This window comes from Gymnoscopelus microlampas (assembly GCF_963454915.1).
Source record: "Gymnoscopelus microlampas genome assembly, chromosome: 13".
Taxonomy (NCBI): Eukaryota; Metazoa; Chordata; class Actinopteri; order Myctophiformes; family Myctophidae; genus Gymnoscopelus; species Gymnoscopelus microlampas.
Window position 1 is genome coordinate 47,473,450 of NC_139950.1, and position 25,000 is coordinate 47,498,449.

Below are 25,000 nucleotides of genomic sequence, written 5' to 3' on the forward strand. Positions count from 1 at the left end.
AGGGGGGTTTAATTATAATATAATTATAATATAATTATAATATCATTTCACCTAAATGACTGGGTGTGTCTGCCGAGGTGACTCATACTGGGCGGGTAAATAACACAGCGGTGCAAAGTAACTAAGTACTTAATGTAATGTTAGTTTAAAGTAACTAAGTACTTAATGTAATGTTAGTTAAAGTAGCCAAGTACTTAACTCATTGACTGCCAGAGTTAATTAACTCAATTCCGAGCGATTTCACTAACCTTGAAAAACCTTTGAAATATATAAATATTTTTCTTCACAAATATCCACCCGCCGATCGCTTTAAAAAAAGTAGTGGGGTCTCGTAGAATCTGAGAAGAAATGTTGTTTTGCCTGCCGCGGTAATCCCTTCCATAGTTATGGGCAGTTGAATGTGGCTTGTTTTTGCCAAAAAGCAACAGAAAGCAGAGAAAGTTTATTTTTTTTTAATCCTACTCTAGGTAGAAACTCTAGATATAGGGTTCCCTAACTTTTCAGGCCGAGATCCACCAAAATAATCATATTTGAACTCACAATGCCTCACACTGTGAAATTGTAGATCGGCTATTTTCACAATGTTTTCCTCTTAATAAAATAACGTAATATTTTACAATTTGGCCAATTTGGTGTTGACACATTCCCTGCCATAGACGAAGATCTCCGTCATTTCTAATCCAACTGTTGACCGCCATTGACGTAGATCTCCGTCAATAAAAATAAAGAAAAAAAGGACGCTCTGCTTCTAAATTCCGCCGATTTTTGCCGTTTTTTTTTCTCACGCTGTTAGGTAAAGCCCCCAAGGTTGGTGCCCTGTGCTGCTGCGCTGATTTTATTCGCCAGATTGGGACGTTCACGGCATATTTTGCACCATTACGGTGCGTTCATCATCGGTGACGAGTGCCTCTAACAGCCGCTGCTGGCTGCGTGCACGCAGCGAGGCAATGCGAGGCGATGCGAGGCGACGCGAGTCATATCTCTACCCCTGTGCCTAATGGCTGTACATGGGGCCGACGGGTGCTTTAGAGTGATTGTGTGAGTGTGGCTTCAGGAAGTAAATTCCTAGCCTCGATCTCCAGGCTTTTATTTTTTAGTTTTGCTAAAAAATAAAAGCTTGGAAATTCCTGTCCCAGCTGTTGGTGCGCAAAAGCGCCTCGTGTCGCCTGATGTGGTGCGCATTTTTTATTTTGGGTGCGCATGCGCACCTGCGCACCAGTTATGTGCACCCCTGGTTATGCTGAACAGAGCAACAAGCAAAGGGCGTTGCTGTTGTTGATGCTGTTCAAGAGTCAGGATTTAAGAAGAGTTCCAAGAGTTCCAGCTATATATAATACTGCAACACAACTGACAATAAAAACTTGTATTTAAAGTCTCTCTCTCTCTCTCTCTCTCTCTCTCTCTCTCTCTCTCTCTCTCTCTCTCTCTCAGGTGTTGTGGCATCTGGATATATTTCGCCGTAGTTTCCGCCAGCTGACCTCTCACAGGTGTATGGAGGACTCCTGCATCTTCTGCGCTCTGAAGGTGAGACCACTGTCCGCACGCATGCACGCACGCACATCTTTCTAGGGGGTTTGTCCTTTATTGCACAAACTGTCTGGGTCAGAACACCAATAACCTGACAGGAAATAACACACTCTCTCTCTCTCTCTCTCTCTCTCTCTCTCTCTCTCTCTCTCTCTCTCTCGTCCTGTACGTCCTGAGATGTAGTTAATAACCTCAGATCCTACAGTCCTCATTCTGGGGAGAACATTCCACACATAATGCAGATCTACAAGCTCACAGCGCCGATTGCTCTGTTTCCGGCGGGACCGCACGCGTGCTTGCGTGTGTGTGTGTATATATGTGTCTATATATGTGTCTATATATATATATATAGCCTTCAGCAGCCATATATCTATAGGATCAGTACCCCCCCCCCCCCCCCCCCCCCCCCCCCGTCTGGCTCAGGTCCCGGCTGAACGCGGGCCAGCAGGTCCTAGAAGGTGAAAGAGAGAGAGAGAGAGAGCGCATGCTTGGCTGGTTGCCGTGGAGATGGCAGCTGTTATTTTTGTCCCTGTGTTAATAGCTGCCAAGCCAGCCCAGATTTACTGCAGCCTAGAAGCCATATACACCCTGCTATTAGATGATACCCTATTTAGAAAACATTTAACCCATTAAAACCGGAAACTGGCTATTTAAAAATAGCAGATCTACAAGCTCATAGCGCGGCACTCTGTGCCGCGCTATTTGCCGCTATTTTTGAAAAAAAAAGCGTGAACATTTTTGCACACCTGTTTTTTTTTTTAAAGATATTTTTGGGGTCTTTTTCTGCCTTTATTGATAGGATAGTGCTGACAGGAAATGGCGGGGGGGGGGTGGTGAAACACAGCAAAGGTCGTCGGGATCGGGAGTCGAACCCACGACGCGCTGTCAAGCTGGTTTACCCCGTGCACATCTTTGAATATATATATATATATATTTTTTTTAAAGACATTTTTAACTAAAATGTTTGCTTCTGGGGGTGCCTGGAACAACATATTTGTGATGGGGGTCCGCGGCCAAATAGGCTACATATAATTTTGGGGTTCATATTTTGCAGGTTATGCGTTATGAAAAGCTTAATTTGAATTTTTGTTTAGTTTTTATTAGTTTTACTGTAAAGGTAAGATTTACACGCTCACAAGGTGTTTCATTGCAAACACTTTGTGAGCTTGTAGATCGGCAATTTTCACTAGCTTGGGTTCTGGGTAGACATTAGATTTGTCTTTTGGCTCTCGAGCTAAAACGTTTGGGATTCCGTTCCATTATATTTACGGGGCCAGAGCTCTGCTCTGGACACGTATTGTTATTCGCATTATTCTGTCACTTCTTCTTCTGCCACTTTTCGCAGTTCTGGCTGAACCGCGCTGTCGCTTTTTACGAAACTCGGCCATATGGTAGATGGTCATGAAAAACGATCAAAAAATAATTCTCACAATCTTTCGTCCAAAGGTGGCGCTATAGCACTCAATTTAAAATGCCAACTTTGACCAGGTACAATTCATGCCCTGTTTGACCTACAGCCATGAAACTTGGATACACATATGCGTCTCCTCATGCTTAACAACTTTCACACTCTGACTTTTGACCTCTGACCTTTAGATCTCCCACCATTTTGAATTATATGAAAAACAGTCATTGGCTCCTAACTTCTGCATTTTTTCACTTATGGAAAATCCGTTGGAAATTTTTGTAGAAAGTGGTCCAAAGTTCAAGTACGAAACGTTTCGTGCAGATTGCTCAAAAATCCCAGGAGGAGATAGATTTTAACTATTACAGTTTTATGAAAATTATTCATCTGTGCCTAAAACATACATGCAGACTCACATTTCTTTGAAACTTTGCAGAAATGTACAGGGTCATTCCAAATATCACTGAAACCAATCTTACTCCAATTGGCCAAAAGGGGGCGCTATAGCAATTTTTTGAAAAGGCAGACTTTAAACAGGCATAAGTCATGCCTCGTTTGGCCGAAAGTCGTGAAACTTGCTTACACATGTGCCTTGACTCATGAGGAACACACGTATCGATTTGACCAGTAAGCTCCGCCCTTAGATTTTCCGCAATTTTGAGCAGTTTGAAAAATACTTGTTTTTGCCAGTTCTGGCTTAACCGTGCATACGCTTTTTACGAAACTCGGCCATATGGTAGATGCTCATGAAAAACTACCAAGAAATAATTCTCACACTCATTCGTCAAAGGGTGGCGCTATAGCACTCAATTGAAAGTGCCAACTTTGAACAGGTACAACTCATGCCCTGTTTGACCTACAACCATGAAACTTCGATACACACATGCGTCTCTTCATGCCCGACAACTTTCGTGGTCTGACTTTTGACCTCTGACCTTTAGATCGCCCACCATTTTGAATTATATGAAAAACAGTCATTGGCTCCTAACTTCTGCATTTTTTCACTTATGGAAAATCCGTTGGAAATTTTTGTAGGCAGTGGTCCAAAGTTCATGTGTAAAATGTTTCGTGCAGATTGCTCAAAAATCCCAGGAGGAGATAGATTTTAACTATTACAGTTTTATGAAAATTATTCATCTGTGCCTAAAACATACATGCAGACTCACATTTCTTTGAAACTTTGCAGAAATGTACAGGGTCATTCCAAATATCACTGAAACCAATCTCACTCCAATTGGCCAAAAGGGGGCGCTATAGCAATTTTTTGAAAAGGCAGACTTTAAAAAGGCATAAGTCATGCCTCGTTTGGCCGAAAGTCGTGAAACTTGCTTACACATGTGCCTTGACTCATGAGGAACACACGTATCGATTTGACCATTAAGCTCCGCCCTTAGATTGTCCGCAATTTTGAGCAGTTTGAAAAACACTTAAACCCAGGATTTTTCAGCTATTTGCGTGAAACTGTATCATCTGTGTGATCTCCTTTTTCACAGTTACTTATCTGTTGGGCCAATGGCGTCTCCCTTAAATGAATGCCTCACAATCTCAGGGTCGCCAGTTCAAGCCTCACTTGATGCAGACTTAATTTAAGTTGAATTGCAAACAACATGACTGTATCAATGAATACATGTGCAAATGGTAAAGATAATCTGAAATAGCTTATTTGAGAGTACGTTTTTTCAACGTATGACATACTTTATCTGAAAATAGCTGATCTACAATCTCACAACTTTTCATGGTTTGTGAGCTTGTAGATCGGCTACTTTCACTAGTTTTGGTTCTGAGGAGATGTACAATTTCTTCATTGGTAAATGGTTTGTGAACGAGTGATCTTAGTGTTAGTGAAACAGGGGCTTGGTTCATGAAAGAAGGCAAGAGTTTATGATCTTCAACAGACAATATCAGCCTGGACAAAGCTATAGCACTATAGGTAGTGTTGCAGCCTATTAGTCTGAAGGTTGAGAGTTCGAATCCTGTTAATGACAGTAGGTTGAGATGTCCAATCAAACCATTATGTTTCCATCTCTCTCTCTCATCAATCTATTGTTTCCATGTCACTCTCTCTCTCTTCAATCTATTCCGTTTCCATGTCTCTCTCTCTCTCTATTCACTGGCCCCGTATTATCGCTGCTTGCAGCTATATTTTCTATTGTTTTTCAGAGTATCTTTGCTCAGTTCCAGTATGTTTTCTATTGTTTCCACATAGTATCTTTGCTCAGTTCCATTATGTTTTCTATTGTTTTCACAGAGTATCTTTGCTCAGTTCCAGTATGTTTTCTATTGTTTTCACAGAGTATCTTTGCTCAGTTCCATTATGTTTTCTATTGTTTTCACAGAGTATCTTTGCTCAGTTCCAGTATATTTTCTATTGATTTCAAAGAGTATCTTTGCTCAGTTCCAGTATATTTTCTATTGATTTCACAGAGTATCTTTGCTCAGTTCCAGTACGTTTTCTATTGTTTTCACAGAGTATCTTTGCTCAGTTCCAGTATGTTTTCTATTGTTTCCACAGAGTATCTTTGCTCAGTTCCAGTATGTTTTCTATTGTTTTCACAGAGTATCTTTGCTCAGTTCCAGTACAGCAGTGAGAAGGTGCTCCCCTCAGACGCCCTCCGCAGCGCTCTGGCCAAAACCTTCCAGGACGAACAGAGGTTCCAGCTGGGGATCATGGACGATGCCGCCGAGTGCTTTGTAAGAACAAACACACACGCACGCACGCACGCGCACACACACGCCCTTATTGGACCCCGTCTTATTGTATTCCATCTATTTGTTGCCGTTGGTAGTCATGGCTGCCAGTTCCCACCTGATGTCGTGTGTGAGTTCTGATTGGTCCAGATCGTACTGAATAACTGCTAGCTTGCATAATGCCTTCAGACTAGGACTTAAGTCTAACATGTACAGGTCATCAGGTGTGTTGCATCCTCCAAAGAGTATGATACGATCTCCCACAATGCAACAGCACTTCCTATACTTCCCACACGGTCCTTTCCCTTTGGGGGCTCAACCTTCCTCCAGGAGAAGCTCTCTGGACTGAATTTCCACAGATCATTGAGGTTAGTATTATTACTATTTTCTCCACCATATATGTACAGCTCTCCATTGTAGGTAAAAGCTAAATGACCATAGCGTCCTTCTGGAAGAAGCTGTGCAGAAGGTGTGTTCAGCCAGCAGTTGGTCTCTGTGTCAAACACTCTGAGGAAGTTGTTGCAGGAGGAGGCAGGTGTTTGTATTTGGGGCCCAAATACAAACATCTTTGTCCCGATGATGGTGGCAGAGTGACATGATGAAGCAGGTGGTGGAGAGTCTCTAGTGTTAATTAAAGACCAGACCATTGTGGTGGTGTCCAACTTGTAGATGTCATTATAGAATCCAGTCCCATGGCTGTATCCTCCATGAATATACATGGCCTTCCCCAAGACACAGGCTGAGTGGTTCCTCCTCGCCTCTGGAACAGTTCCAGAAATCTTGGGCTTGAACCATCTGTGGGTGTCGACATCAAATGCATAAAGAACATTGCAGTACTCCTTCGCGTCATATTCATAACCCCCCCAGATGTAGACGATATTCTCTATCAGCACAGCTGTGTGGTACCAGCGCCTGGATGGAACCTCAAGGTGACATTCTCCTCTTCCAGTTGGCATTGGGGTCAACATCCTCCAGCGTAGAGACACTGTGTTGAAGACGTGAACAACCATCTGATCCTTGTTGACGTTCCAGACCCCTCCAAACGAGTAGACTTTGTCCCCCACGGCAACAGCAGCATGACTGTTAAACTCTGGTCCTCTGTTCAGATGCAGCGTCCAGCAGAACATTTCTCACAAACGGTTCCTCCAGGGATCAAAGACGATTCCTCAAAGCCTTCTGTGTAAATGAATGGCATCCTATTGAGTGCACAAGCACTTATATTGGTTCACTGATGCAAACATCACATACGTTTTGGCCAATCAAAGAAGCCGTTGGCTGTTGGAAGTCCCTAATATGGCAAATTGTTGAGTGACGTCATGAAAATGACATCATCAACATGGCGTCAGAGACCCACATTTAAACCAAACTGTTAATAGACCCTGTCCTGTTGAAAATAAATGTAAAAGGCACCCCCACATCCGACATTCATTGTAAGGTACTTTTTGTATCGAATAAGACCTAGGCTCACATTTCAACACCAGACCAAGAGGGCCAGTCCACTCAGAGAGTGGGCAGGGTCTTTGGTCTGGAACCAGGCTACCAAATAAGTAGACTTTGTCTCTTTTAGGCAACAGCAGCTTTACAATTATTTGGTGTCCGTCCATTCAGATGCAGCTTTCAGCAGAGCGTACAAATGGAACCAAATGGACCTTCAGGGTCCATTTGGTTCCATTTATAAACTCCTAGCATTAAATGAACACTGAGCATTGTACATTAGAGATCGGGGGGGGGGGTAGATGAGACCTACCCATTGCGTACAGTGCAGGTCATTTTACCACAGATGTTGGGGGGCTTCCATGAAAACGAGATTGTGAACCTCTGGGTCAGAGTTAGTGTTAGTTTGTAGAGAACATTGGTAAAGCTCTGGGTCAGAGTCAGTGTTAGTTTGTAGAGAACATTGGTAAAGCTCTGGGTCAGAGTCAGTGTTAGTTTGTACGGAACATTGGTAAAGCTCCTCACCTTCCTTTTGATGAGCTTTTATATGATGGTTTCATGTTAACAATGACGTAGCACCAGACACACTGCAGCAACATGGCCTGATAGTTACACTACTGTGTCATATAGAGGCTGATAGTTACACTACTGTGTCATATAGAGTCTGATAGTTACACTACTGTGTCATATAGAGGCTGATAGTTACACTACTGTGTCATATAGAGTCTGATAGTTACACTACTGTGTCATATAGAGTCTGATAGTTACACTACTGTGTCATATAGAGGCTGATAGTTACAATACTGTGTCATATAGAGCCTTATAGTTACACTACTGTGTCATATAGAGGCTGATAGTTACAATACTGTGTCATATAGAGCCTGATAGTTACACTACTGTGTCATATAGAGCCTGATAGTTACACTACTGTGTCATATAGAGCCTTATAGTTACACTACTGTGTCATATAGAGCCTGATAGTTACACTACTGTGTCATATAGAGCCTTATAGTTACACTACTGTGTCATATAGAGTCTGATAGTTACACTACTGTGTCATATAGAGCCTTATAGTTACACTACTGTGTCATATAGAGTCTGATAGTTACACTACTGTGTCATATAGAGCCTTATAGTTACACTACTGTGTCATATAGAGCCTTATGGTTACACTACTGTGTCATATAGAGCCTTATAGTTACACTACTGTGTCATATAGAGCCTTATAGTAACACTACTGTGTCATATAGAGTCTGATAGTTACACTACTGTGTCATATAGAGCCTGATAGTTACACTACTGTGTCATATAGAGCCTGATAGTTACACTACTGTGTCATATAGAGCCTGATAGTTACACTACTGTGTCATATAGAGCCTGATAGTTACACTACTGTGTCATATAGAGCCTGATAGTTACACTACTGTGTCATATAGAGCCTGATAGTTACACTACTGTGTCATATAGAGTCTGATAGTTACACTACTGTGTCATATAGAGCCTGATAGTTACACTACTGTGTCATATAGAGTCTGATAGTTACACTACTGTGTCATATAGAGTCTGATAGTTACACTACTGTGTCATATAGAGTCTGATAGTTACACTACTGTGTCATATAGAGTCTGATAGTTACACTACTGTGTCATATAGAGTCTGATAGTTACACTACTGTGTCATATAGAGCCTTATAGTTACACTACTGTGTCATATAGAGCCTGATAGTTACACTACTGTGTCATATAGAGTCTGATAGTTACACTACTGTGTCATATAGAGTCTGATAGTTACACTACTGTGTCATATAGAGTCTGATAGTTACACTACTGTGTCATATAGAGCCTGATAGTTACACTACTGTGTCATATAGAGTCTGATAGTTACACTACTGTGTCATATAGAGCCTGATAGTTACACTACAGTGTCATATAGAGCCTGATAGTTACACTATTGTGTCATATAGAGCCTTATAGTTACACTACTGTGTCATATAGAGTCTGATAGTTACACTACTGTGTCATATAGAGCCTTATAGTTACACTACTGTGTCATATAGAGCCTTATAGTTACACTACTGTGTCATATAGAGTCTGATTGTTACACTACTGCTACACCCAAGACGATTCCCACAAACAATGTTGCAGTGTTGATTTTGACAGCACATTTCTATTTAGTCTTAGTCATAGTCTTTTGAATAAAATTCCATTTAGTTTTAGTCACATTTTAGTAATCTGAAAAGTTTAACTTTCTGTCAAGTTTCAGTCGACTAAATGTCATAAGATTTTAGTCGACTATAATGCATTTTTCCGGTGCCTTGACGGCGTCGTAATGGCTGATTTTACACTTGGTTGCATGCTGAAAATAGCAGATCTACAAGCTCACAACGCGTCGCAGCGTTGTGAGCTTGTAGATCAGCTATTTTCAGAGCATGACACCCGAGCGCAACCAAACATAAAATGACTTGTCTTTTAGTTCTACTGGATCTCTTCTCCACTCGTCCCTCATTAACATTTTAGTCCAGTTTTTTATTTGTTGACGAAATTGTCAATATATTTAGTCTTAGTTTTAGTCATCATAGCTTAGTTTTGATTTCGTTTTCGTCGGTGGAAATAGGGAGTCGACAGAACATTTTTCGTCATAGTTTTAGTCGACAAAATCAACACTGCAATGTTGTCACGTTAACAACATGGAATGTTTGTCCTGAACGACACTAATAGAACTGATATCGTACAGTGCATTGTATTCTTTAATCAAACTATTGTACATTGTACACAGTTATTGAATAGTGTTTTATGCTCGTTTATTTTATTTGTTTGATATATATATTTTTTTTTCCTAAATTTTTATCCCACGATTTTGTAACCCTGTTTTTAACACCCAGTGCCAATTGTCTATGTAATCCTGGGCACTACCTTCCCTCTGCCAACCTAGGGAGGCCAGGGCCGAGCTCATGCCTCCTTCAATGCATGAGAGCCAACTGACCTTCTTGTCACCTGACAGGGGGGAGTTTCCCTGGTTGGACGTAGCGCGTGGAAGGAACACGTTATTCCAACCAGTTCCCTTCCCCTCCATCAGGCGCCCCGGCTGGCCAGGGGGAGGCAGTATTGTTACCAGGATTACTGCATGTTTTTGTGAGGGTACCTACCCTAGGAGACACGGGGAGAACATGCAAACTCCACACAGAAAGGCCCTTTCGCCAACCCCACCTAGGGTATGGGCGCTGATGACGCGGAGGAGAGAACACGCCCCCAGTGCCCATAGCGTCCCCTGTGGGAATTGAACCCAGGACCTTTGTTTGATTTTTTTTTTTCTGTTTTTTTTTTATTATAGACCAAAGCACATGCAAACTTGTAATCATGAGTTTTAGATTAACCAGACACTACTAATGGAAAAAAAAGATAGTTACCTACATTGGCATAACGGGAGAAAAAGAGGTATCAATAATTGCCAAATCTAAAAGAGAATAGAAAAGCATAAAATCATTTTTTCCATGACCAACAACCAGCAGTTAAAAACCCTTGAATGAATAGACTAATGGTTGTGTACCATATATGAGGAAGTGACATGTATTGATGGTGACACGGTTCCTGCTTAGAGACAGAATATCTTCTTTTTTCTTTTTCAGTTTCATAAACGTATAGCTTTTTTAAATTATTCTATTTATTATAATTATAATAGAGGTCAATGGTGCTCTGGTTGGGCTGAAACGGGGCTTGACATCTTTCACTTCCTGTTTACATGGAACTTGGATGAGACTGAAATGTTACCCTTTTTCCTTTTTTTATATTTGAAATATTCAACTTTAATTTCATAATGGAAGTCAATGGCAGTCGGATCGGGCTGAAACCACGCCCAAATATGGAGTCATTACGTCATAGATACATCATAGGTGACTGACGTAACAGATTGGTCACATGAAGTTTGAGATCAAAATCAGGCCACTCCCTTATTGGACCCCGTCTTATTTTATTTCATTTATTTGTTGTTGTTGTTAGTCAGGGCTGCCAGTTCCCACCTGATGTCGTGTGTGAGTTCTGATTTGTCCATATCGTACTGAATAACTGCTAGCTTGCATAATGTCTTCAGACTTGGACATAAGTCTAACATGTACAGGTCATCAGGTGTGTTTTCTCCTCCAAAGAGGATGATACGATCTCCCACAACGCAACAGCACGTCATATACATCCCACACAAGCCTTTGCCTTTGGGCTCAACCTTCTTCCAGGAAAAGGTCTCTGGACTGAATTTCCACAGATCATTGACGGTAGTACAATTACTGGTTTTTCCACCAAATATGTACAGCTCTGCATTGTAGCTAAAGGCTGAATGACCCCAGCGTCCTTCTGAAAGAAGCTGTGCAGAAGGTGTGTTCAGCCAGCAGTTGGTCTCTGTATCAAAAACTCTGATGATGTTGTTGCAGGAGGAGGCTCCGCCCCCAAATACAAACATCTGTGTCCCGATGATGGTGGCAGAGTGACTTGATGAAACAGGTGGTGGATAGTCTCTTCTGTTAATTAAAAACCAGACCATTGTGGTGGTGTCCAACTTGTACATGTCATTATAGTATACTTTCCCATGGCTGTATCCTCCATGAATATACATGACCTTCCCCAAGACACAGGCTGAGTGGTTCCTCCTCACTTCTGGAACAGTTCCAGAAATCTTGGGCTTGAACCATCTGTGGGTGTCAACATCAAATGCATAAAGAACATTTATGCAGTACTCCTTTGTGTCGTATTCATAACCCCCCCAGATGTAGATGATATTCTCTATAAGCACAGCTGTGTGTCCCCAGCGCCTGGATGGAACCTCAACGTGACATTCTCCTCTTCCAGTTGTCATTGGGGTCAACATCCTCCAGCGTAGAGACACTGTGTTGAAGACGTGAACATCAATATGATCCTTGTTGACGTTCCAGACCCTTCCAAACGAGTAGACTTTGTCTCCTACGGCAACAGCAGCATGACGTTTTAACTCTAGTCCTCTGTTCAGATGCAGCGTCCAGCAGAACATTTCTCACAAACGGCTCCTCCAGGGATCAAAGACAATTCCTCAAATCCTTCTGTGTAAATGAATGGCATCCTATTGAGTGCACAAGCACTTATATTGGTTCACTGATGCAAACATCACATACGTTTTGGCCAATCAAAGAAGCCGTTGGCTGTTGAAGTCCCTAATATGGCAAATTGTTGAGTGACGTCATGAAAATGACATTATCAACATGGCGTCAGAGACCCACATTTAAACCAAACTGTTAATAGACCCTGTCCTGTTGAAAATTAAATGTAATAGGCCTCTTAGGCCAAATAAGTAGACTTCGTGTCCCACGGCAAATAATCTTTACATTTATTTGGCATCCATTCAGATGCAGCGTTCAGCAGAGCGTACGAATGGAACCAAATGGACCTTCAGGGTCCATTTGGTTCCATTTATAAACTCCTAGCATTAAATGAACACTGAGCATTGTACATTAGAGATCAGGGGGCTAGATGAGACCTGCCCACTGCGCACAGTGCAGGTCATTTTACCACAGATGTTGGGGGGCTTCCATGAAAACAAGGCTGTGAACCTCTGGGTCAGAGTCAGTGTTAGTTTGTAGAGAACATTGGTAAAGCTCCTCACCTTCCTTTTGATGAGCTTTTATATGATGGTTTCATGTTAACAATGATGTAGCACCAGACACACTGCAGCAACATGGCCTGATAGTTACTCTACTGTGTCACATAGAGCCTGATAGTTACACTACTGTGTCATATAGAGCCTGATAGTTACACTACTGTGTCATAGAGCCTGATAGTTACACTACTGTGTCACATAGAGCCTGATAGTTACACTACTGTGTCATATAGAGTCTGATAGTTACACTACTGTGTCATATAGAGTCTGATAGTTACACTACTGTGTCATATAGAGTCTGATAGTTACACTACTGTGTCATATAGAGTCTGATAGTTACACTACTGTGTCATATAGAGCCTGATAGTTACACTACTGTGTCATATAGAGCCTGATAGTTACACTACTGTGTCATATAGAGCCTGATAGTTACACTACTGTGTCATATAGAGCCTGATAGTTACACTACTGTGTCATATAGAGTCTGATAGTTACACTACTGTGTCATATAGAGCCTGATTGTTACACTACTGTGTCATATAGAGTCTGATAGTTACACTACTGTGTCATATAGAGTCTGATAGTTACACTACTGTGTCATATAGAGTCTGATAGTTACACTACTGTGTCATATAGAGTCTGATAGTTACACTACTGTGTCATATAGAGTCTGATAGTTACACTACTGTGTCATATAGAGCCTGATAGTTACACTACTGTGTCATATAGAGTCTGATAGTTACACTACTGTGTCACATAGATCCTGATAGTTACACTACTGTGTCATATAGAGTCTGATAGTTACACTACTGTGTCATATAGAGTCTGATAGTTACACTACTGCTACACCCAAGACGATTCCCACAAACGATGTTGCAGTGTTGATTTTGACAGCACATTTCTATTTAGTCCTAGTCCTAGTCTTTTTTTTTACTTATATTTTTTATCCCTCGATTTTGTGACCCTTTTTTCACCCGGTGCCAATTTGCTAAGTGATCCTGGGCACTACACTCCCCCCACCAGCCTAAGGAGGCCAGGGCCGATCTCATGCTTCCTTCAATGCATGAGAGCCAACTGACCTTCTTGTCACCTGACAGGGGGGAGTTTCCCTGGTTGGACGTAGCGCGTGGAAGGAACACGTTAGTCCAACCAGTTCCCTTCCCCTCCATCAGGCTGGCCAGGGGGAGGCAGTATAGTGACCAGGATTACTGCATGTTTTTGTGAGGGTACCTACCCTAGGAGACACGGGGAGAACATGCAAACTCCACACAGAAAGGCCCTTTCGCCAACCCCACCTAGGGTATGGGCGCTGATGACGCGGAGGAGAGAACACGCCCCTAGTGCCCACAGCGTCCCCTGTGGGAATTGAACCCAGGACCTTTGTTTGATATTTTTTTGTGCTGTTTTGTTATTATAGACCAAAGCACATGCAAACTTGTAATCATGAGTTTAAGATTAACCAGACACTACTAATGGAAAAAAAAGATAGTTACCTACATTGGCATAACGGGAGAAAAAGAGGTAGCAATAATTGGAAACTCTAAAAGAGAATAGAAAAGCATAAAAGCATTTTTTCCATGACCAACAACCAGCAGTTAAAAACCCTTGAATGAATAGACTAATGGTTGTGTACCATATATGAGGAAGTGACATGTATTGATGGTGACACGGTTCCTGCTTAGAGACAGAATTTCTTCTTTTTTCTTCTTCAGTTTCATAAACGTATAGCTTTTTAAAATTATTGTATTTATTATAATTATAATAGAGGTCAATGGTGCTCTGATTGGGCTGAAACGGGGCATGACATCTTTCACTTCCTGTTTACATGGAACTTGGATGAGACTGAAATGTTACCCTTTTTCCTTTTTTTCATATTTGAAATATTCAACTTTCATTTCATAATGGAAGTCAATAGCAGTTGGATTGGGCTGAAACCATGCCCAAATATGGAGTCATTACGTCATAGATACATCATAGGTGACTGACGTAAAAGATTGGTCACAAGAAGTTTCAGATCAAAATCAGGCCACTCCCTTATTGGACCCCGTCTTATTTTATTTTATTTATTTGTTGTTGTTGTTAGTCATGGCTGCCAGTTCCCACCTGATGTTGTGTGTGAGTTCTGATTGGTCCAGATCGTACTGAATAACTGCTAGCTTGCATAATGTCTTCAGACTTGGACATAAGTCTAACATGTACAGGTCATCAGATGTGTCGCATCCTCCAAAGAGGATGATACGATCTCCCACAATGCAACAGCACATACTATACATCCCACACGAGCCTTTGCCTTTGGGCTCAACCTTCTTCCAGGAGAAGGTCTCTGGACTGAATTTCCACAGATCATTGACGGTAGTACAATCACTGGTTTTGCCACCAAATATGTACAGTTCTCCATTGTAGCTAAAGGCTGAATGACCCCAGCGTCCTTTTGAAAGAAGCTGTGCAGAAGGTGTGTTCAGCCAGCAGTTGGTCTCTGTGTCAAACACTCTGATGATGTTGTTGCAGGAGGAGGCTCCGCCCCCAAATACAAACATCCGTGTCCCAGGTGGCAGAGTGACTTGATGAAGCAGGTGTTGGGGAGTTTTTGGTGTTAATTAAAGCCCAGACCATTGTGCTGGTGTCCAACTTGTACATGTCATTATAGTATTCTGTCACAGAGGTCCAGTCCCATCCTCCATGAATATACATGACCTTCCCCAAGACACAGGCTGAGTGTTCTTCCCTTGCCTCTGGAACAGTTCCAGAAACCTTTGGCTTGAACCATCTGTGGGTGTCGACATCAAATGCATAAAGAACATTGCAGTACTTCCTCGTGTCATATTTATAACCCCCCCAGATGTAGACGATATTCTCTATCAGTACAGCTGTGTGGTAGGCGCGCCTGGATGGAACCTCAAGGTGACATTCTCCTCTTCCAGTTGTCATTGGGGTCAACATCCTCCAGCGTAATGACACTGTGTTTAAGACGTGAACATCAATATGATTCTTGTTAACGTTCCAGACCCTTCCAAACGAGTAGACTTTGTGTCCCACGGCAACAGCAGCATGACCGTTAAACTCTGGTCCTCTGTTCAGATGCAGCGTCCAGCAGAACATTTCTCACAAACGGCTTCTCCAGGGATCAAAGACGATTCCTCAAATCCTTCTGTGTAAATGAATGGCATCCTATTGAGTGCACAAGCACTTATATTGGTTCACTGATGCAAACATCACATACGTTTTGGCCAATCAAAGAAGCCGTTGGCTGTTGAAGTCCCTAATATGGCAAATTGTACTGAGTGACGTCATGAAAATGACATCATCAACATGGTGTCATCACAGTTTGGTTTCAAACATGTCAGAGACCCACATTGAAACCAAACTGTTAATAGACCCTGTCCTGTTGAAAATATACATGTAATAGGCCTATTAGGCCAAATAAGTAGACTTTGTGTCCCACGACAACAGCAGCTTTACATTTATTTGGCATCCATTCAGATGCAGCGTTCAGCAGAGCGTACAAATGTAACCAAATGGTTACATTCATGAGATATGACTGTGTCATATCTTGTTTTTACTTTTGTTTTATTTTTTTCTGTCTTTCTTTGCTTTTTCCATTTTAAAAGACAAGACATACATGACAGACGCAAACAGAGCAGAAGAAACAAAACAAAACAAAACAAAACATAGCATAACAAAAACGAGACATAGAAACAACCACTATACACCAAAACGAACCCACCCTCACCCACCCATGCCCAGGGGGGAGTAGAATAAATTAATCACCTCATGCAAATGAGAAACGAAGCAAAACTGAAGAGAGGAAAGGTGGAGAAGAAAGTAGTTAGGACATGGACAAATGAAAGCAAGGAACAACTAAAAGCATGCCTGGACTGTACAGATTGGGACACTTTTAGAGATGGTTCATTGGACGAAATAACCACAGTTACAAATGATTACATTAATTTTTGTGTACAGCTGGTTGTTCCTACAAAAGAAATTAAAATCTATCCGAACAATAAAACATATGTGACCAAGGACATAAAGAATATAATAAATGAAAGGAAAACAGCCTTCATAAGCAAAGATTTCGGTGCACTCAAATTGACAGAAAATAAGCTAAAAACAAAAATGAGGCAGGCAAAATTGGCACATAGACAGCACCTAGAGGATGCGTTCAAAGCTAAAAATCACAAAAAGGCGTGGGATACTATGAAATCCATGACAGGAATGTCAGCCCCAACCAAACCTATTGTGACAGACAATGAACTTGGCTTTGCCAATGACCTAAATACTTTCTATGCCAGATTCGAATCATTGGGCGATTCCTCTAAGTGCACTGAAATACTTAAGGCTGTAACACCTGCCCCCTCAGACAGAATTATCATCACTGAAGAGGATGTCAGGAAAGTGTTTCGGTGTACTAACACAAGGAAAGCTAATGGGCCGGACGAGTGCAGTGCTTTTCTCCTCAAAAACTTTGCATCCGAGTTGGCTCCTGTGTGGCAACCAATATTTCAAACCTCTGTAGACACACATATAATTCCTCTGTGTTGGAAAACCTCACACATTAAACCATTACCCAAAATCCAATGTCCAAAAGAACATAAGGATTATAGACCCATAGCTCTTACTTCAGTGACCATGAAATCACTGGAAAGAATACTGTTGCAACATCTTGTGAGTATAACTAAAGACAAATTTGACCCCTGTCAGTTTGCTTATAACAGTGATGTTGCTAGGTTTTCAATGTAATGGGTCCTGGGATGCAAGGGTGGTCTTTTAGATGGGTCCCAGGGACATTTTATGGGTCCCCAATTACACGTCCCCCCCCCTATCGTTTTCTTTGATCTCCAATCTCCATATCTTCTATGCGTGTGTGACTGTGTACATTATATCCTGATGCAGTGGATCTCAACCTTTTCAGGCAGCGACCCCCCAAAATAATCATATTTTAACTGGGGACCCCCCACCCTGAGGAATTAGGAGTTGAGGCACTTAATTTAGTTTGATTCAGTTCCACAGATACATATTGTGAAAATAGCAGATCTAGATCAGTGCGACCCGTTCCTGCTTTTCAAGACCGATACCGATATATATATATACATATATTAAAAAATCATAAATATATTTTTTCAAATGTATATGATTCTGTAGTATTAGCACACCTTATGGTAAGAAATACTAGTAGTGGGCAACAGGTGGATTTAACATACCTTTGACCAATAGAATACATTTAATCATAGAACCTTTTAATCATTATTATTATTTTATTTTGTATTATGTATGAATGTAGAATTTATTTTTACTATTTATTGTGTAGACTGAAAACACTGGCTTACAGTGGAAGTATTGGCAAATAAAGAAATAGGAATTCAAGAAATAATGAAGACAAATACTGACAATGCCTATGAACATTGGCTTGCAGTTATTGCACATAGTCAACATGCAATAATACTATTAGGCTTGTCATTGAGAAAGGAAAATAAAGTTGTCTTTTTGAGGAGAAGTGGAACCTTATAAGTCACTTTAAGTTTAGCATGAGGGAGAGGGTCTACCCTCTTCAGGGAATTAATTGTTATGATATCTCTAAGCTACAGAAAACATCCAGTTGCCTATTAAACATACACAAGACACAGACGATAGACAACCGGTTACTTACAGCTGCCATTAATTAGTGCTTTTGTTTGCCTTTGTGGTCAAATCAGGGTCAAATGCATAGGATCAACGAGCCATCGTTAACCTGCTAATGTTACACAGCTGATTGGCAACATGCGTTAATCCACCACTCACTCTGATCTCCAAGCAAGTGGGAGAACACTCTAAAATCGGGGATTTTACTTTGGCTGGTCAATTTAAGATGACAACAGCAACAAAGATTAGTAGTAGACCTGTATGTATGATGATCAGTTATTATTCCAGACAGTGGTCTATCCAAGACGTTTTAACACGTTTAAGAGCAGGTCCTCATGCCGTCTCTCTCTCTCTCTCTCTGTGTGTAGCGTAGACTAACAGCGAGGGGCTGTGCTGCTGCTTCTGCCACACAACGCCGTTTAACCGAGTTATACTTCTCCAGTACAACGGTGTCTAACCGGAGAGTTATACTTCTCCACCAACGGTGCCTAACCGAGAGAGTCCATGTAGATCACAGCTGACAAATATTATATATTATCGGAGCTAATCGGAGCTGCGTCCCATGGACGCACTAGAGTTGTCATGAATGCGTCCTTTCGCAATATGGTGCGTCAGCGACGCAGGACGCAGGCCTACGAGCATCTCTGGTATAAGAAAGGTTGCGGTACAGAGGATGCGGTTGTCACACTGGTCCACTTCATTACAAAACACCTAGATAAGTCTAATAAGAATCATGCAAGGGTGCTGTTCTTAGACTTCTCTTCAGCCTTCAATACAATACAGTCTGATATTCTGGTGTCAAAGATGGTACAGTTGGAACTGAATCCATACTTAATTCACTGGTATGCTTCCTTCCTTACTAACAGAGTACAGAGGGTGAAAGTGAACAAAACCCTCTCCTCAGCATTAACCACTAATGTTGGTGCTCCCCAGGGTTGTGTAAGCTCAGCTGTATTGTTCACCCTTTATACTGACAGCTGTAGTACTGAGAAATGTCTGTCTGAATGTCGCACTGACAAGCCAGACCAATACATTCTAAAGTACTCTGATGATACAGTTTTGATTTCTCTTTTGGATAGTTCCAGTGATCCTGGACTGCACCAACACAGAGTAAATAAGGTGGTGGAATGGAGTGATAACAACGCTCTTATCATTAACACAAAAAAGACAGAAGAGATTATTTTTGGTGCCCCACTAGAGATACACAGATCCCCTATTACTATTCATAGTGAACAGATCAACCAGGTATGTTCGTATACATACCTAGGAGTAGTAATAGACCACCTTTTGTCATGGAAAGACCAGATTGAATCAGTGGGTAAGAAGACAAAACAAAGAGTCTATTTCCTTCGCCGTCTGAGATCTTTTGGTGCTAGTAGACAGATTCTTCTTTTGTTTTTCACTTCTGTTATTATGAGTGTCCTGCAGTACTGTAGTACCACCTGGTATGGATGTCTGTCTGTAGCTTTAAAGTCACAACTGCTGCAACAAGTGAACATTTGTTCAAAGATTGTTGGACAACCACTTCAGAGGCTCTATACATCTACGTATGATAACAGTATGATAAGGTTGGCAAGGAATATCACTTCAAACACTAGCCATGCTTTGTATGGAGAATATAGGTTGCTGCCTTCAGGAAGGAGATACAGTGTTCCTACATACAATAAGGTCAAACTGAAGAGGTCCTTTGTCCATCAGACGACATTGAGGCTCAATCAGGAGTTATAAGCCAGGGGTAGGCTGAGTGGTGGACATTGCTCTTGTCTTTGCATGTCTTTATGTATGTATTTGTTTTTTTTGTTGTTTTCTTGTGTCATGTCAAATGTGTGTACTGTTATATGTTGCATACATGGCTGTTTCTGGGTCGCAAGACAAATTTCAGTGCAAACTGACAATAAAGTATTATCGTATTATCGTAAAACCAAATTTAAATAATAAAAAAAAGAAGTAATCATGGTGATAACAGAGTAGTATGCTCTTTGCTGCAGAGTCCTGGTCTAAAGTGTCCATGATGTCACGCTGTTCACAGATTGGACCAAATATATTGTCTAGAAGGTGTTCGGCTCGTTAGTTAGAACATGTTTGTTTGATTGATTGGTTACCTTAAAGGTTATATGACATTCATTTTCACTATTTTTATTTTTAATGTTTTTTTGGGGGGGTTTTATGACCTCAATTATACCCAAAAAAACTTTGAACATTCAGTGGATTTTCTGTGGTCTGGGGTTTTCTGAATAATTAGGCTGAAAAGTTGTGACAAATGCACATTATATTTATCTGCTTGATCTATGGGTGTTATTTTATACGAGTGATATGTAACATCTGATCTGTTTATGCATGTTATTATATACGAGTGATATGTATCATGTTGGACTCTATGAGCTATATGGACATTTCCAATTCACGTGAGGGTAATGGGTCTGATCACTGGGTGATTGAATGATTTGTGCTACCCGACGTTTCAAATAGAAGGGGTGGTACTGGGGGGAGGGGGGAACAAACAAACCTGTGTACCGGTGTGAACGGGTGAATCGAGAGGAGATCTCCTGAGCGCCAGTGTTACTAATTTAAGTTGTAAAGTTTTAACTAAACAGTAAGCTGCAGCCAAGAGCAAAGAAATAGCGAGCCCAACGGAAGAGGATCGAAGGAAGGAGTCGTTGCTGCCGTAGGGTTACAATCGCGCTGGATTTATGAATGGACCGCCCGTCACCGAGAGGATTCTGACGTAGCCGCGGGTGAGATGAGTCCATATTTCTGTTCCTGAGGATTACAAATAATGGGGTACCCCGAACTTTAAGTTACCTTCGGACCGCGACGCGCGGAAGATCGTTATCGTTTCATTTGGATATAAGGACTAATAGACTTACTCGAGTGTGGGAAAAAGAGGCCGTTTGGACAGTAGCGCGTGAACTGTTGTTATTGTTTGGAGCGTCGGTCTGCGGTGACGTTCACCCTTACGTCCGAGTAGTTTGTTTATTGTCTGTATTTGAATGAGATTGTGATCTGAAAGAAGTATTGTTTTGTTTATCTGTTTGTTTATTTATGTTGTTTATTAGGGAAAGAGTTAGCAGAGGTGATGATTGACAGGCAAAATCCCTCAACAGTGATCCCTCAGCAGGCAAAGATTTATTTTTTCATTGCAGTTAAAAAGGCTTTAGAAATGTGAGAGGAAAACACCTGCAATGGATCACAGAAGTGGAATTTTCAGTTAACACTTTTTATACACGTTTGAAGGAACATGACAAAGACTTTTAATGTGTTGTAAAACTGAATGTCATGAAACCTTTAAAGGAGTAGTTCACCCAACAAAAAAAATACTTATTTTCTATCAATTACACACATGAAGCCTTGCATTCATGGAGATTTGTTTTGTTTCTGTCGCATTCCTGAGACGATGATGTGATGACGTGGATCTGTTCTTGCTGACTAGACTTGTATTTAAAACCTCATGAGGTCTTGTATTTTATGACTAGTTCGTATTATTGGTGCTGTGTGTGTGTGTGTGTGTGTGTGTGTGTGTGTGTGTGTGTGTGTGTGTGTGTGTGTGTGTGTGTGTGTGTGTGTGTGTGTGTGTGTGTGTGTGTGTGTGTGTGTGTGTGTGTGTGTGTGTGTGTGTGTGTGTGTGTGTTTGTGTGTGTGAAAATACACATTGACCTGAATCCAACATATTAATAGAAAAAGTCAATGTTTAAACAAACAAATGTGCCGTCATACCGCCCCCATGTGGCCTTTTTACATATCGCACCGGCGGCGTTAACAACAGGCCTTGTAGACTGTTCTGTGTGTGTGTGTGTGTGTGTATATCTCAAATAGATGGCAAATAGTGTACTTTTACTCCACTACAATTATTTGAAAACTTTAGTTACTTTGCAGATATAAATGATTACATTATAAAACATACATTAACCACTTTAGCCCTATTTTATACCTAGAATATAGAGCTCACAACAACAGCTATTTTCAAACATTTTAGAACTTTTACTTTTGGTACTTTAAGTACATTCTGATACCAATACTTTTGTACATTTTGAATTCCAGACTTTTACTTGTAACGGAGTACTTCTACATTGCAGTATTGATACTTTTAATGAAGTAAAATGGTTAAGTACTTTTTCCACCACTGTTAAACTGTGCAATAATATAAATAATGCCTTTTCAGACATTACAGCTAATACACCAGATGTTGTTGATGATGAGGACAGTAGAAAAGGAAGGTTGTACGTTCGACCACCGTCGTGAAGAGATATTCCTTTTCAAGGTGCTAAAGTACCAACGTCTTAAGGATGCTATTATACAGATACAAATGTAAACAGCTTGTGTTCATACAGTATGTGGAAGCCTCGGTAATGTCCATAAATCAGTTGTGAGAGGCCTGCCGATTGCAGGAATGTCCAATAAGCCAATATAAGGCATTGGCTAAATTATGTTCAGTTCCCGGTGCAGGGGAGAAGTCGAACAGGTAGATGCAGCCGAGCAAGAGGGGCTTGTAGTAGACGGGGAGACGTATGAGGTGGTGGACAGTTTCTGCTACCTGGGAGACATGCTTAACGCTGATGGGGGGGTGGACCTAGCGGTGACCACAAGAATGAGAAGTGGATGGAAGAAGTTCAGGGAACTTATGCCCTTCCTAACATCCAAGGCTCCATCCCTGAAGATGAAAGGGCAAGTGTACTCAGCCTGCGTCAGAAGTGGCATGACATATGGAAGTGAGACATGGGCCCTGAGGGTGGAGCATGAAGAGAAGCTGAACAGAGCAGAGATGAGGATGATCAGATGGATGTGCGGTGTATCACTGAGGGAGAGAAAGACCAGTGCAGAGCTGAGACAGAAGATGGGAGTGGAGGCCATAATGGACGTGGTGAGGAGAGGCAGACTGCGATGGTACGGACACGTTGTAAGGAAGGAGGAGAATGATTGGGTGAAGAAAGTAATGTCGATCAACTTGGAGGGGACAAGACCCAGTGCCCGGCCTAAGAAGACCTGGCAGATGACCGTGTTAGCTGACATGAAAGCACTCGGCATCAATCACGAGATGGCCATGGACCGTTCCCGGTGGAAGAAAGCCATAGCGAAAACCCAGTCCAACCCAGCGGAGCCTGGAAAGCGGACTTTAAACAGATGATGATGATTTCAGTGACAATTGTCAGTCGCCACATTATGGAGGAGGCGATGCTTCCTGTATCCGTGATATGTATCCTGAAATACGTTGTTGAGTTTCCTAAGTTTGTGCATCTACTCAGTGGCGTCGTTAGGGGTGGGCTTCGGTGGCTATAGCCACCAATGTTTTGTCCAAAGCCACCAATAAAAAAAAATTAAAAATTAAAAAATTAAAAGTTTTCTTTTTTTAAAAAAAATTATATATCTATCACCCTAACCTAACCCTACCCCTAGCCCTAAAACCGAAATAAAGTAACAAAAAACGGGGGGAAAAGCACCCTAATCCGCGAAATCCGCGAAAAAAATCGCGCGCGCGCGCTTCGCATGTGCCCGTTGCCTGCGGGGCTAAGCCCCCGACCTAGTAGAGACCTAGCGACGCGTCTGCATCTACTACTGTTTGTGTTCAAGAATGTCTTGTTAATTGTGAACGCAAATAAAGAGTGTGTGTGTGTGTGTGTGCGCGTGTGCGTGTGTGTGTGTGTGCGCGTGTGTGCGTGTGTGTATGTGTGTGTGTGTGTGTGTGTGTGTGTGTGTGTGTGTGTGTGTGTGTGTGTGTCAAAGATATAGTTACTTGTGTTTATGATAAAGATTCTATTCTATTTTGTACAGACAGACAGACAGACCTTTACACAACATAAATTACACTCTATTCACTCGCTCATTTTCATTATCGTTACACGTCTTATTCTCAATTTTTCCACCACATGTCATAAGTTGGGTGCTATATTAAGCCCTGTATGCGGTTTACCTCTGTGTTCCAGGAGAACATCCTGATGAGGATCCACTTCCACATCTCAGACGAGACCAAAGAAGACATCTGTACAGCCAGACACTGCATTCCTCACCAGAAGTTTGCTATGACGCTGTTTGAACAGGTAAATATATCTTACAGCAGTGGTTCTCAAACTTTTTCATGTCAAGGACCCCCAAATTGACACTTTTTAGCCCACGGACCCCCATTTGAAAAGATATGCCTCAGGGACCCCCATAAGAGAAGAGTTTTACGGCTCTACAGTGATTCTCAAACCATTTTAATTCAAGGACCCCCAGTTTGACATGCATTAGGCTACGGACCCGCATTTAATGACATTTATATCTCTGGGACCCCAATTTATAATGTAAAATCAATGTTAATTTAACTCTGAGAGTGTACAAATGGAACCAAATGGACCCTAACGGGTCCATTTGGTTCAAATACATATATTTCTGGGGGTCCTTGACACGTTTGACGCGTTGTGAGCTTGTAGATCTGCTATTTTCAAATATTTAGTACCTTTACTTTTGGTACTTTAAGTACATTTTGATGCCAATACTTTTGTACTTTTACTCAAGTACATTTTTCATTCTGGACTTTTACTTGTAACAGAGTATTTTTATATTGCAGTATTGGTACTTTTACTTAAGTAAAGAATTTGAGTACTTTTTCCACCACTGCTCCTATGTTAGGAGTTGTAGAAAAACACATCTAGCTCCGATTTCGTGTGAAAACAAGCCTTATTCAACGGGCGATAGCAACACAATGGCCGATCGCAGTAAAACAATTTCTGTTCCGATGGA

The 25,000-nt window shown here is 41.5% G+C and overlaps 1 protein-coding gene across 3 annotated transcripts in view; it reads left to right on the forward strand.

Moving 5' to 3' along the window:
- LOC311058060 (ubiquitin carboxyl-terminal hydrolase 54-like) overlaps positions 1–25,000 on the forward strand; it is a 63,230-nt gene that overhangs the window by 5,135 nt on the left and 33,095 nt on the right. For all 3 annotated transcript variants that reach the window (XR_014602026.1, XM_084075364.1, XM_084075365.1), the window contains exons 3-5: positions 1,432–1,524; positions 5,489–5,623; positions 24,205–24,318. Coding sequence is in view for 2 of the 3 variants with exons in the window: in XM_084075364.1 (XP_083931490.1) it covers positions 1,432–1,524; positions 5,489–5,623; positions 24,205–24,318 (342 nt within the window). In the remaining variant the exon portion in view is untranslated. The remainder of the gene's footprint in view (positions 1–1,431; positions 1,525–5,488; positions 5,624–24,204; positions 24,319–25,000) is intronic.